The sequence below is a fragment of the Cebidichthys violaceus genome, unplaced genomic scaffold (genome assembly GCF_023349555.1).
Source record: "Cebidichthys violaceus isolate CVI_PGR_0920_01 unplaced genomic scaffold, fCebVio1.0.p SCAF_3, whole genome shotgun sequence".
Taxonomy (NCBI): Eukaryota; Metazoa; Chordata; class Actinopteri; order Perciformes; family Stichaeidae; genus Cebidichthys; species Cebidichthys violaceus.
In genome coordinates this window covers 6,158,692-6,173,143 of record NW_027176483.1, presented here as the reverse complement: position 1 = coordinate 6,173,143, position 14,452 = coordinate 6,158,692, and the positions used below count along the sequence as shown (strand labels likewise).

Genomic DNA, 14,452 nt, shown 5'->3' with positions numbered 1-14,452 from the left:
AAAATAATTCTGTTTCTCATTTTGTGCAGCTCTCGTGTCCTTTTTTAAAAAAAAGTGTACCATTCTGTGAGATATTTCACTTACCAAGTGAACACCTAATTGGATGGGATGGAATACAGCTAATAAGCGGTTACAGAAATGGAAAAGGCACAAGGTTTAAATCATCACTTTACTCACTCAAGATAGCAAAATTATTCCTTCATCATTATTCCATCATTCCATGCTCTCGGTTTGTCACTCGCAATTCAGTAACGGCATGAAATGATAGCTTCCTAAAACTCACACTGTGAAAGGCAAAAGTTGTATTCTTTTTTTTTTATGATTCAAGTCACATGCCTGCTATTGCCCCTCTGCATTAGTTCGCAGACATTACCTGAATTGAGGTTAATGTAATTCATACAGAAGTCCAGCTCCAGATTTCATGGACTGATTGACTGGTGTCATTGATATTCAGGTCAGCTGTGGTTGCTGAGCTTGTGTGGCCCTGAGGGAGGAGGGGCGGGGGGGGGGGGGCATTGTGTTGACTGCAGCGGTTGGGATAAATAGCTTACATTAGCTTGTCTATTGGGTGAGAGACAGAGAGAGAACGAGGGAGGGAGAGAGGGAAGGAGGTGAGATAGACTGACACGGTAAACGAGCCATGACTGGATGGTCTGCAGCTGGATTACATCATGAATAATACTGTACTTCATACGGAGACATCCTGCCTGTTCTCTGGGTTAAGGAGGTGTTGAGGTGTTTTTGCATGGGATGGACAAAAACAAAGCATGAGATAGAGTACAACACACCAAGTAATAACAGCCTGGAGATGAATACAGACTAAATTCACACCTCACTAACACAGTTGTACCAAAAAATGGTTGACACAAAATATGTGTTGCAGGGGACTTCCATTACATGGCAGTGTAGGTTTAGGTGTTCTTGAGATTCACAATTAATCCATGTTAGATCAAATTGTACCTTCTTTTTTTTTTTTTTTTAAATCAATGAATAATACTGAATTATTGGACAGTTTCTCATTTAAGAGAATAAGATGAACTGGATTTCCGCTGGTAAAAGATGGCTCTTGCTAAAAGGAAAAGATGAAGAGTGAGTTCTGACTGCAGAAGAAATGAAACAGTTACGAACTGAAAAATTTGTAATTCTTTTCTATTAAATGCTGAATTGGTTCCTGCTTAGCAACAGTGAACCTGTGGAGCACAAAGCACAGACAGCCTATTTCTTTCCTGCAGGTGTTGTTATGTGTGTCTTGGGGTTACTGCTATTATCCTCTGTGTAATATGCTTGGATAGCGTTATTTGATTGAATCATTCTGTTGGTCTTCTGGGAGATATAAACCTGTTTGTCTGTAGCACAGTCCAGTCTTGTTTCGCACACAGATACAGTATAGAAGGAGTGCATCGCTCTGAGCTGAGGTTGAAGTGACACACTGGCTGTCTGTGGCACATTTCTGAATCAAAATCAATGATTTTGTCATGAATAATTTATAAGTAAGCATAAGTGTATCACTGCTGCTTTGGGTTAAAATATCACTGATTCAGCATGAAAATTGAAGGGTCACAGCTTTTGTTTCATTCTGGGATTCGTGCTCAAACACAGTATGTAGTCGTATCAGGTGTCTGATCTCATCAGATGTGATATGATGTGTGCGGTCTTCTATTTCCATTTGAAATAACAGCATGTCAAAGTAAATTTGTAAAGTTAGCATTTTGAACACTTTGGCTTTTACCACCAAGCAGAATATGTCACGTAGAAATATGTCGAACAAGTAGAGTATAGTTAGTGACACTAAATATAGAAGTTGTTGTTCTTGTGGCTAACTGGTTTCGAATGAGCTTAATATCTGAATTCTTGATGGTAAAATGAAATGATCAAATTCCCTGGTGCTTCAGTGGACTCTCAGTAGAAGGTGTTGTATCGGGCAGCTGTGGGGCATGTTTGTGTGCAGTATCATGAATGTATATCAGAAAAACAGCAACTGTTCTCAGCAGGCTTGGGATAAATAAAGCTTAAAAAAAAACATTGAACGGTAATGAGTCACTGCTGCCTCTCGAAGATGATATCAGACCCAATGTCTCACTCTTTCATCTTCATTTAATCTGGTTGTACTCCCTGTCTCGCTTGTTTTTCCCTGTAGCGCTTGGTGATGACATTGAATCTTATCTGCTGGATGTGTGATTTTAGAGTTTCCAGTAGTCATCAGAGACCTTATTCACATTAGATTCCACATTTCTTTCCTCAGCCCAAGCAATAATATGCTTCCCAGAGGCGGGGTGATAAAACACACACAAAAGGCTGAGGGCGCTGCTTATTGACTCCATTGAGGCAACAGCCCAAGCCACACTGCAGTAACGGGCTTCTCTTGTTCCCCGCAGAGTAGACGGCCGGCCAAATTCCTGAACAGAATCAATGCAGAGTTCACGAATGGTTGGCGTCAAACACACCTCTGTGCACAAATTTGTCCAAAACTGATGCATTCAAGGTAACTCTGATAAATTAGTCTATCTAACGCAACACTGTCAATTTCGCTGACCAAACTCTTTAAATAAGTTATAAGCAAGCATGTAAGGAGCCTAAAGGATAGCTTTGAGTTAACGCTAGAACACAGCTAGGTTGGCAAGGTAACCGTGCCGTACTTAGCTGCTAGTCAATATCAACTGCTCGTCCAAGTGGATTAACGTTAATATTAGATTTTAAACTCTGACGCTGAATGTTTTGTCTCTAAATCCGGATGAATATTAATGTTCAAAGAGTCAAAAGGGCACGTCTTGAGGAGGTGCAAAGACAGTCTGGACCAGAGGCATATTAGCAAAACAGAAAACCAAGAAACTTTAAAGGCTAGTGTGTAGCTTTTCGGGGATGTATAAAAAATTCACAACAATGTTTTCAAGAGTGTACAATCATCTGAAACTAAGAGTGTTTTCGTTAGCTAAGAATGAGCCCTTCATGTGTACATACAGAGCGGGTCCACCGCCATGTTGCACCGCCGTGTTTCTGCAGTAGTCCAGAACAAACACTGAACCAAACACTGGCTCTAGCGACAGCTTTTGGCATTTTTACTTTACCTGAAGGCCACCGTAGTTCTCCGACACGATCCTGACAATGCGGTAACATAACAAGAGCTGCCATCTTCAAAAGCGCAATACCTCCAGCCGCTATCTGACTACCGTTGCTCCTGAAGTAGGGTGTAAGGAAGGCCTCTGAGTGAGGCAAACGGCTTTAACACGGTTTTGCTCTTGATGGCTCACGTCACCACAGTCTTATAAAGGGAGACGTGAGCAGAGGGGTATTGAGTTGGTTGCAATTAGCAACCACAAGATGCCACCAAATCCCCCAGCTACGACAACTAATACGTTCTAATTATGTGGGGAAACACTGCAATTCATGTTATTACATAGAAAATAACCACAAATTGACAAATTGACTTGATTGAATAACAATGGAAAATAAATGATGAACAAAACAATATTTCCCAGCCCCACTGCAAACTCAAACTCTCAAAAGAAGAAACACATTATTGAATTATCTCCCTGTTATTTTCCTCGATTAATCGTTAAAAAGTCTTGAAATCATGAAGATGTTCAGTTTACAATGATATAAAACAGAAGAGCAGCAAAGAGGCTCTTTGAGCCTCGACTGCTAGAGATGTTTGCATCCTTGTGGAATTCAGACAAGACTTGGATGCCTCAGTAGTTGACGCTGTGTGTTAAGCAGCGCTCATCTTCTCATCTCCAACTGATTAAGACCAATCCAGCGTTAACCCCATCTTGGCTTCCCCATTGCAGGATTAGTGCAAATCTGTGGTTAATGACTGATGGTGATGATGTTGGGGGGGGGGCGATTGTGTTTGTGTGTGTAAGGAATGACGGTGGTGGTGGTGGTAGGGGGGCGGGGTCGTTGGAGCAACGTCTTGTTTTTGAAGTCTACCACTCTGACCTCTCCCTCATTCTCTCCCCCAGCCTATCCTTTACGCCTCTCCTCCCCCACAACACTGGATCTGCCAAAAGCTGATAGAGGAAGACATGTTCATAAAGTTACCCACTTGATTATGCAGCACACATCGAACCAAGCGGAGAAAAAGGGGAGGGGTTTCACTTATCCTGCGGTGCCCTGAGGGGATTATGGGGTCAAGATAAAAGCATAAATGACAGTATTGGCCATTGAAGTGCAGCAGTAAGAATCTGCCCCCAGCAGCCTCTACTCAGTGTAATATGATTTCTGATTTCAGAGCAATGAGGCTGAGTATTCTAAGGGGAGTATAAGGAGAGGGAAAGAGATTGAAATTCAGCGAGCAAGGCAAAGCTGGGAAAGGGGGAGAAAAAAAAGGGTTACAAGAAAAAACACCAAAATCAAACCACAAGCAGTAATAGCTCTGGCAACGTCCAGGGTGTGATTTATGGGGGAGAAGAAATGGCCTTGTTTGAGCGCTGTCACGTCTAGGCCTTGTGATTTACTGTGATGACTGGAGCGCTCTCATCATGTGCATTCAGGCTGCTAAGGTAGGGAAGGCGAGGTAGGAGGCCCCGTTAATACTGATTATAAGAGCATGCTGCCTTTCTAAGTGGTACTGCTCTGAGGGTTTTTTACAGTATATCAATTCACTGACAGTTCTTAATGGGATGGACGAGATTGGTTCTTTCACTATGTACTGTGGCGCTATAATGAGGCTCCTTGTCGTCTCCCATCATCGCCTAAGTGCATCTATTAAGATCATTTATGTTTTATGAGTTCATACTTTCAGTATCAATATTGTGGTGGAAAAAGGTTCATGGAGAGTGGGAATGCGTGAGTGAGTTTTAATAAACTTATTTCTTCTTCTTTGTTTGAGTTTAAGAGATGAATGTCTGTAATAGATGAGCAGAGAACCATATACGTCTTTGTTCCACAACAGCAGTGTTGTTCCAGATTAAAACGAGTGTTTGCATAGTTTCATTGCCGGTCACAAAAGGCCCCCGCAGCACACTAAACTGCTCCTTTTCAAATGCGTTGCTAGGATACAGGCCGGCGTGAAGATGAATTCCCCTCTGTATTGCTTTCCTGCAGCTGTACAGCTCGGACATTATGTCCAACTTATTGTGCATGTGGTGTAGTTGTACAGCGCCTCTGCCCATTTGTCTCAATTCATTTTTGTCTGCGTGTCGGTGTGTGTATGCGTTTGGATGTTTAGCCGTACAGTGCAGTTATGTTTGTGTCGTGCAAAAAACTGAATATTACACCAACTCTCTTCTATCATAATCCGTTTTCAGTAATAAGACTCCATTTGTCTGGTGAGCGCTGAGATCTCAATCCTGCTGTCACACCTCTGAGTCTCCGCCAGCTGACACCTCAGGCTGTGCACAAAGAATCAATAGTGTCTGCCTCATGTTCAATTACACTCTAATCAACACACACCAGTCCAGCACGGCCTGGGAATGAATGGACAAATATTGAACTGATGCTCACAACTGTAAGGCCAGTAAATGAATAGATGAGGGTGTTAGATTCGGTTCTGAGTTTTGACAGTGCAGGTTGCCAAGCAATAAAAGAGACATTTAAAGCAGAACTGACTGACACTGACAAAAAAATTATGGCACAAATGAGATTTTTTTTCCTTCATTGTTTCCCTGTCAGCTCTTAAAATATCAAAAGATTTGATAATGATGCTACAAATTCACACACTTTGATTGTTGTCATCTGCAAGCTGCCAATCTCATTTCCCTTAAAGTTCTTTCTAAGGCTATAATGATTAATTGTTTGTTTAATTTGGCCAGTTAAAAATTATGAATTTGGTTAGTTAACTTTATAGAGCGAATGCATTTATTTCAAATCAAATTTCCTCACCCATCATGTATAAATTATAATTCTTCCTCCCGTCTCTGTCAGAGTCAGACAGCTGTTGCTTTTCATATGTCAGGCTGAGAGCTGCATGGTGCTACACTGGTGGTTCTTGGTGTGGTGTTGTCATCTTGGGGGCAGTGAGTAAACAGCGAGGTGCCTGCTCAGCTAACGCAGTGCTCAGGTGTTTTTTTTTCTGGCAACAGTCGAAATGTCAATCATCAGACGTCAACCTATCACGGAGCGTGTGCCTTGAGGGCTGACAGGAAGCAGAGACACGGTAAAGATGCTGCGACACTGTTGGCCTCTAATCCACATGAAGGCAGGGATTGGCTGCTGACGCTTGTCATGTGATGCGACACAGCAGTTTGCACTTTTCACAGACATTAATTAGCAGCATTTCTGATAATATATCAATTGATTAAGGCGTTGAATACATTACCCTGAGCTCTGTGAACTTTCAAACCTTTTTTGGATAGATTTATAGACGATAGAAAATGTATCAGTTTATTACTAAATTAATTAACCGATTAATCACTTATGAAAGTAATAGTTGCAACCCTACACACACATACACACACACACACACACACACACACACACACACACACACACACACAGACACACACACACAGAAGCTGAAACAGAAGCCACTCCAGCCATTCATCACTGACGTTTTCTACGTTTTGACGATTTCTCTGTCTTTCTATTTTCTTTTATCTCCTAGAGGAAAACCAGGCAGTCCTGCTAATGTTCCATCAGCTGAGCTTCTAGCTGTAACCCCACCTGGTGGTCCTGACTTCAACATCATGCTGCACCTCACCCTGCTCCTCCATCTCCTGGCCCTTTCTCTCTCCTCTGCAGGTCAGTAGCACATTCAGATGAAAGGGAAGAGGTACATTTATCGGCAGAATGTTTATTTTGAGATACGGTATCACTGCTGTTACTTACAACCAGGTATTATATAGCTATTGAATTATTGCATGACCCCATGAGTCATTCAGTTTCCCAGCTCAGAGTTACAGTTGAAATAAAACCTTGTAAATCACAGAAAAGGAATTACTTGGCTTCAGTGATACATTAAATGTGTTAATTAGTTAAACAGTATTCACAGTGTGCTCTCAGAGAATGTTCTTTTCAAACCATGCTGGTGAAAAAGACTTGAGTCATTTTTTTGTTTTTTTACAATACAATGTGTCTGATAGACTCATATTGCAGCTACGGAATCATACGTATACTTTGGATTTGTGGCTCCAGCTACAAAGCATGAAAATGACACAGGTGGCAGGTAGCTGATACACGCGCACGTCAAAACTGGATTGTCAGGATGAACGGGGCACAAGAAAGAAAAGGTGTTAACAAGCTACTAACTGTCAGCTTTAAAGAACACAGTCAACATAATGATGCTGAAGGTGATAACAGGGGAGAACATAGAAATCTGATTTCATTGACTACAGTAAAGATCCGTGTTAATGTCAGGTGTAAAAGCAACCTAAATAAATCAGATCTAGATATTCTTAAGATATGATACACATGCTAAGGCTAACTTAACAAAAAAAAGCTCATATTGTTGGAGAAGCTACAGCTTATGTATATCTGATAGGCCAGGCTGGACAGTCGTGGGACTTGAAGGGAGTTTGCAGGTTTTCATTCCTTGTTGTGATGCTGCTGTGCAGTCAGCTGTGTTGGAAACAAAGCAAAGTGGTCAGAAAACAGCAAGCCTGAAAATGACCTGTCTAAAATAATACAACCACCTCTGTGTTTCCGTGCCTTGGGCCGTTTCACTTGTTTCAGATTTGATTTCACATGAACCAAAAAAAGAAAAAGGAGGGGAGCTTGGATTGGGAATACTCCCGGTTTCCCTCCACATCTTACTCAAACAGACTTTGAGGAGATGTATCTGTCTCTTTTTTTCCTACTTGGTAAGGCAATTGTAGCTGAGTTCGCCAAAGGTTCTGGCAGCACTGCAGCTAAAGCTTATTATATCCTGTTGAAAATGCGCTGACATTCATTGACGGAAAAAGAAATGGGCGGAAAAAAACGCTCAAAAACACCACATACATGGTTGCACGGCACACATGCACTCAGTATATAGAGTTCACTGTATGGCTGCTCGATCTAAACAGACAGCAGACAACCAACAAACTCTGGTCGTATACCTGGAACATTGGCTTGACATTTTTGTTTAGCCCCGACAAGAATAAAGTTTGATGGCTAATGGTAAATATGCTCCGACAGCAGAAAAGTCAAGCGCACACTATCCTACAACTAAAGTATAGAATAGGTGTGTGTATTCTCTATGGATCAGCTGGCTCATAGCAAAGCTTATACTACAACACGCAGTGTAAAGATGCAACAGAATTATTGTTTGATCATCAGGTTGGTATAATGTTTTTTTCCCCTCTGTAAATGTACATAGATGACCATTCGACCATTTGTGAAGCGCAGGATGTAGTGGATAGATAGTGGAGATAGCCTTCAGTCTTAGGCAGTCTTTCACTGCAAAGCACGGTTTCCAGCTATTCATCACATTCTCAGCAGCAAAAAGGAATTCTGTGACCCGCACCTCTCTAAAGAAACTCTTATGACTGATAATGACCATTTGTTTTGATCCATTTTCATGTATTCTGCGAGAAGTGAGAGAAATCCACATGCGGATGTAATTCAAATGTGGATATCAGCAGTGATATATTTAAAGCATCATGGTTCAATATGTTGAGATGATTTCCTTTGTTAACTCTTGCAGATGCATCAGTGCATGAGGAGGTCCCCGGCATTTATGGAGGTAAGACTGATTATAATACCAAATAATAATGGTTACTATGGAGTTCTTAATAATGATGAAAATAGATGCTTCTTGATTTTGGCTAGTGTTGAGACACACACACACACACACACACACACACACACACACACACACACACATTTAGAAGACATTTCTCTCTGCTGAATGTTTGTACAGAGAGCTTGCCAGCACCATCAGTCCAGCCAAGAAACTCCGCCACTCGTTGTCTTTGATGTGAGTGAGTCTAATGAAGATGCTACTTCAAGTTTTCACGCTAAATTTGTGCACTTAAAAAAGAAAAGTATACTTATGTGTCCAAAATGTTATCGTTGGTGATAGATCTGTTCGAGCTGAGAAAGGCCTGTGACTGGTGATAGCTTTCTGCATTACACTGTCAAAACAACGCTTGCACAAGAGCTGTTGCTGGCATTAAGTTTTGAATTCAATTTTATTCTTGATAAAAAAAAAAACACTCAGCACTGACCTTTAACTTCGTTGTTTTTTTCATGGACGCCATCAGATGGTTACAAAAAGACAGATACGCCTCACCGTCCAGAAAAGGGGCTGCTTTCGTTTTTGCACAATGTTCTGTGTAAATCTAGTAGAAAGCCAAACCACATGGCATGTCTTTTCATGTGAAATACAACCCTCTGAATACCCGTTCAAAAAATAAACATTTTCATGAAAAATAAGAGAAATAGTACGTCAAACACGCCATTCAGCTTTTGTACTGTTGTTTTACTCAATTACTGAAATACAATGAAAACCAAAGAAAAGAAGTATGTCAGATGCAAACAGGCTTCGGGTGCAGCTCTACCGTCTTCTGCCCACTGCAGCCCCTGAGGTGGTAAAAGTGCAATAATATCTGCCTGTCTGGATGCGTTAAGGGACGGGCAGTGACAGACGGCTCCCTTTGTCATGGTCCACAATAGGACAGGACTAATGAAAATCTATCTGGAGGTCATGTTTCTTTCAACTGCAGCTATTTCTGGGATTCTCCTACTTGCAGATGCACATAAATCCTAATGGAGATGACATGAGACTTCTCTGCGCAAATGAATGTAGGATCATTAGAACTAGAGACTGTCTTAGAGCTTCCATGCCTCATTGTGTAAGGGGGGTGTGGGGGTGTTATATCGGTGACGATTATTGGTATGATATTGGTATGATGGATGGCAGTGTGAAATCTGTGTGTCTACATATATTTCATTGTATTACTTACTGTTATTTTTAAGATTGTTTAACCCTTTTTATATACAACCCATCCATCGTTGCAGATAATCCTTAAATATTACGTGACAAACTAAGAACTGTTTATAGGGATAGTTCAATGTTTTGGGAACAAAACTAATTTGCCTAATTTTCAAGAGTTAGTTGAGAAGGTACCACTTTGATGCCTGCTGCTTTATGTTTCATGTCGGCTGTCATACGAAGCTACAGCCAGCAGCCGATTAGCTTCAAATGTAGACTGAAAATAGGGATATAGCTAGCCTGGCTCTGTTCACAGGTAACAAAACCAGCACATAGAGCACAACAATTAACATGGTATGTCTCGTTTGTTTAATCTGTACAAAAACCAAAGTGTATAACTGACATTGTGAGGTTTTACAGTGGGATATGTGCCAGACTGTTTCTTGGTGGGGCACAGTCGCTGAGAGGTTTCCAGGCAACCAGCACAGACTCCAGGAAGTCACTGCCCAGCCAAGAAATAGTCTATAAATAGTCTACATCAATCTTTTCATCGAGCACCCTGCAAGAAAGTGAATAAATGCATTTCCCAAAATGTTGGCAAACGGAATCCAAGCGCAAGTGTGATTTTCAAAGGTGCAACTTTTTAAATCCAACAGAAAGCTGTAGCACTCTCTCCATTTCCAAAAATACTGCAGGTCTCTATTGATAGATATAAATTGTGAGTTTCTACAATACAGAGCAGCTTGTCGTTTACTGTACCGTCAGTGTTAACTTCAGTATCTGCATTAAATCTGTACCATGTTTGTTATTCTCCGGGAGAAAAATAAAGTGGAGGCAGACTGCCAGCGAGGGGTAAATTGGAAAAAAAGGAAGGCTTGCTGATTCGTTGCTTGGGAACACGTTGGGATGCTGCATGCAGGTTGAAATGGTGAGGGATTCAGGCATTTCTTTTTTTTCCTATCCATTCACTATCTTTTCTGCTCTATGAAGCATCGACCGTATATAACTTTTACAGTTTGTGTGCCTGTATGGAGTGTCACCTCCTGGACATGTTGACATTACCTCCACGCTTTCTCTCCAGAAATAACGCAGCATGAAGCAGCAAGGACTCTGCTGAATGCTTTTGATGCGACACGCATCAGTCCGATACACTAGACCACAGTCACTCAGCACTAATAAATGTGAGAAATGCTGCTTAGGCTTGAAAATGTTGAAAGCTTTGTCAAACTTGGACATAGATGAAAGCGTAGCCATAGGAGGAGGCAGTCGATCCCACTCTCCTCGAAGGTCAGATCATTGCGTAGGTGGCCCTCCAGCTGGGAGAAGATGAAAAATCCCTTTTTTGTTCTTGCAAGTGAACTGCTTATCATTCAGTCCGTAGCAATGTTAATGCGGATCAATCTGCTGTTAAGGCGACCATCACCCCCTGCAGCCTTGAAAGATGGCCGTAAAAAGTTTGTAGTTTTCACCGCATTAAATAGTTTGAACATGTCAACAGAGACTTCTTGAATCACTTCTCAGCTGTCAGTTTTCATATGGATGACTCCACCACTTCCATATTCTAAATTCGTTGGCATTACCTCGTTGAGCTATGAGAAAGTGGGTGTTTTGGCTTGAGTGCCTGTCCTGCAGTTTATTTAAAGTTTCCAATATCTCTGTGACATTATAGCTGCAACCGTCAGTTTATCAGCAAAAAGTAATTTGCAATGATTACTTTGCAAAGTAATCATTGCATTTAGCAAAAGAATAACAAACAATTTGTAGTTTTGGTTGTGCTGGTTGCAGATTTTGAAATGTGAAGATTTGATGTTTGCCTTGGTCATACACGATAGTTAACTGAATATCTTTGGGTTTTGGCTGCTCCTTTTGTAGTCGATTAAATGGTCTTTATGGTCTTAGTCAACTAAGATCTCTCTAGTCAATTAGTCGTTTTTTATGCTGAACGACTTATTTTCAAGAAACTTAAGAGCACATCTCTGGTTACACAAGTTATAAAATGGTGCTTCTGTGTGATTCTCTGTGGAGAAACTGGTATGACTAAGAATTGCTCTGGTTGCGACAGCCCTACATCGTGAGCTGCAGCTCTGTTGAAAGTATGAGTGAATAAATATGTTGAACACCTGAGAAGTGGATGAAGTTATTTTAATACGCTTTTAAAACCCCAGTCATCAATTTATTATAGCAGACTTTGTTTAAGATTAATGTGTTATGGCTTGTGAAACATCTGGATTGAAGTTCACCCTCTCACATGTCCTGTTTTAATACCTTTCAGAGAATAATTTGTTTTGACAGCAGTTGTGATTGCACAGCTGGCACCACGCACTCTCATGTCCACACCTCTGTAAAATAGTTTTGCTGGCAGTGAAACAGAAATACTATTCATTCAACATATGAAATTTAAAGAGTGGATTTCTACCCAAGGGACAATTTTGTTGGCCACCGTGCCTCATTATGTGGCTCAAGGGCTTGTGGGTAATTAGTGCTACATTGTGCTTTTGGTGCCTCCAGGAAACAATATGTTATCTGTCCCACTTGGACACTCTTGGCCATGCAAACAAACCATGTAGCAGATGTAGCCCAAACACACAGCTGTGAGTAAAGTTAAATTCATTAGAGGATTATGTTCCTCTGGGGTTTTGATTAATTATGTGACGATATAAATGTGACACAAAAACATTTATTTAGCAAAATGGGAAGTGCAACCCTTGAAACAGCTGGAAATTTTGACAGAGGACATTAAACAAGAAATTAATTAAACAAAGAGGACAGATGATTGCTGCTGTTTTATGTTCTTGTGTCTTATATTGTTTCAAGTCTTTTTGTCATGCACATAAAATTATACCTGAAACCTGAATAATTGATGTCTCATTAGAAACGGATAGGGAAGATAGCAGGCTCCTAAAATAACAGCCTTTTCAGTACCTCAAATTCAAATGAGAGTCTAAACTTACTCGCTCTTTAGTTGAATAGGAGTCTGTGTTTTATAATGAAATCTGTCCAGAGGAAGATCACTTACAGAAAGCCCTGGAGACACAGTCTCTGAGTAGTGTGTGTATCTGTCTTCCCCTTTTCATACAGATGTGGTCTTCCCTGAGAGTTTGTTTGTCTGTCTTTGATTGTTTGTGTGTGTGTGTGCGCGTAAACAATTACTTGCTTGTTAAACCGGGCAACTCGGGGAATCCACAGTCAAGTCATTTTAAAAAGAAAAAACAAACAAATGTTTTATGCAGAGAAAAAGAGAACCTGAGAAACAGAGAGATTGAAAGAGCGATGTAGCTTTGGAGAGCTGGGAAGAGATTCTCTGTGTTTTGGACAAAACATATCAGGCATGTTTAGGATGAGGGTGGAAACAGTTTATTCAGGAATACACTAGTCAACTGAAGGTGGGAGGGTTTGAGAGACGGAGAACGAGAGAGAAAGAGTGATGATTTGAGAAAAACAAGACTCAGAGTTTACATGCTTTGGGGCTCTCTGAGGCTGCACAGTGGGGCGTTGAGCTCAAAATGGAAATGCTGGTTTTTAGCAGGTATAATGTTGACAATTTCATCATCTTTCTTTATCATGTTGGCATGCTATCATCTTCTAATTAGCTCTAAACGTAATGTAGGGTTAAGGCTTTAAGTTTTAGTTTTGCACCAGGGTTGGTCAAAATATAAATGTGACCTCATGATGGTGGTAGTTGGAATATTCACCAATGTTAAAAATGGGGGACATGGATGTCTGTACTCATTTTTGAGACAATCCATTCAATGGTCATTAGGGTTTATTCTTTGAGCACCGTGAATATCTGTACCAAATATTGATAAAAAGCTATCCAGGAGTTGAGGCTTTTCACTCAAAAACAAAAACGACAACATTACGATGGCACCAGACTCTAGGGTCACCAGTCAAGCCAGTAGGATCCATTCTCTAGTGGACCATGAATGTCTATGTAGGATTTCCTGGCCACCCATCCAATAACTGTTTGAATATTTCAGTCGTGCGACTGACGTTGCCCTCCCTGGAGCCATGTATAGCTACCATGGCTAACTAGAAAGTTGAGAGACCTTTAGAATGGAAGTAGATGTAGAAGGAAGTCCAAGAAAGGTAAAGAAAGAGGAGCAGAGCGTGACAGGAGGATATAGGTTACAGAGATGGAGTGAGGACACAGCAGAGCCAGAGAGAGTTAGAGACAGATAGACGGAGAAGGTAAAATGGGGCAGAGAGAATGTAAGAGGCCTGTGTGTGTGTGTGTGTGTGTGTGTGTGTGTCTCCAGGCAAGTGGGCCTTATGTGGCCTGCTTCAACACTCCCCTTCACCATCTGTCATAGCCCACATTACAGGGAAAGGATAGGAGCGGCACCAGTGCTCATCCCTCCGATTTTCACTCCAACTGCTATTTCAGCACTGCCCGCAGAGCCTTTGTGGCTCCCATCCTCCACCCGATCCCACATTTATATTTCATATTTACATACAAAGCATTTAGCAGACACTCATGCAGAGCAATCTAAGTGCAACGGTAGAATAGGGTCACTACTGTAGTATATTCCCTTTACTCTACTCATCCCTGTTTCTTTCAGTTCCTCTGTTTTTTTCTTTTCTTCTTCACTCTTTTCTTCTTTCTCTTTTGTTTCCAGGACATATTTTCAAACTTAATTTGCCTTCCATCAGCCCCAGAATGCC

At 41.1% G+C, this 14,452-nt stretch overlaps 1 protein-coding gene across 1 annotated transcript in view; it reads left to right on the top strand.

The window, feature by feature from the left end:
- The window catches only part of LOC137881140 (contactin-1a-like), a 62,400-nt gene that overhangs the window by 26,340 nt on the left and 21,608 nt on the right, over positions 1-14,452 (top strand). The window contains exons 2-3 of the mRNA XM_068722922.1: positions 6,542-6,678; positions 8,561-8,599. Of these exons, the coding sequence (XP_068579023.1) occupies positions 6,624-6,678; positions 8,561-8,599 (94 nt within the window). The 5' untranslated portion in view covers positions 6,542-6,623. The remainder of the gene's footprint in view (positions 1-6,541; positions 6,679-8,560; positions 8,600-14,452) is intronic.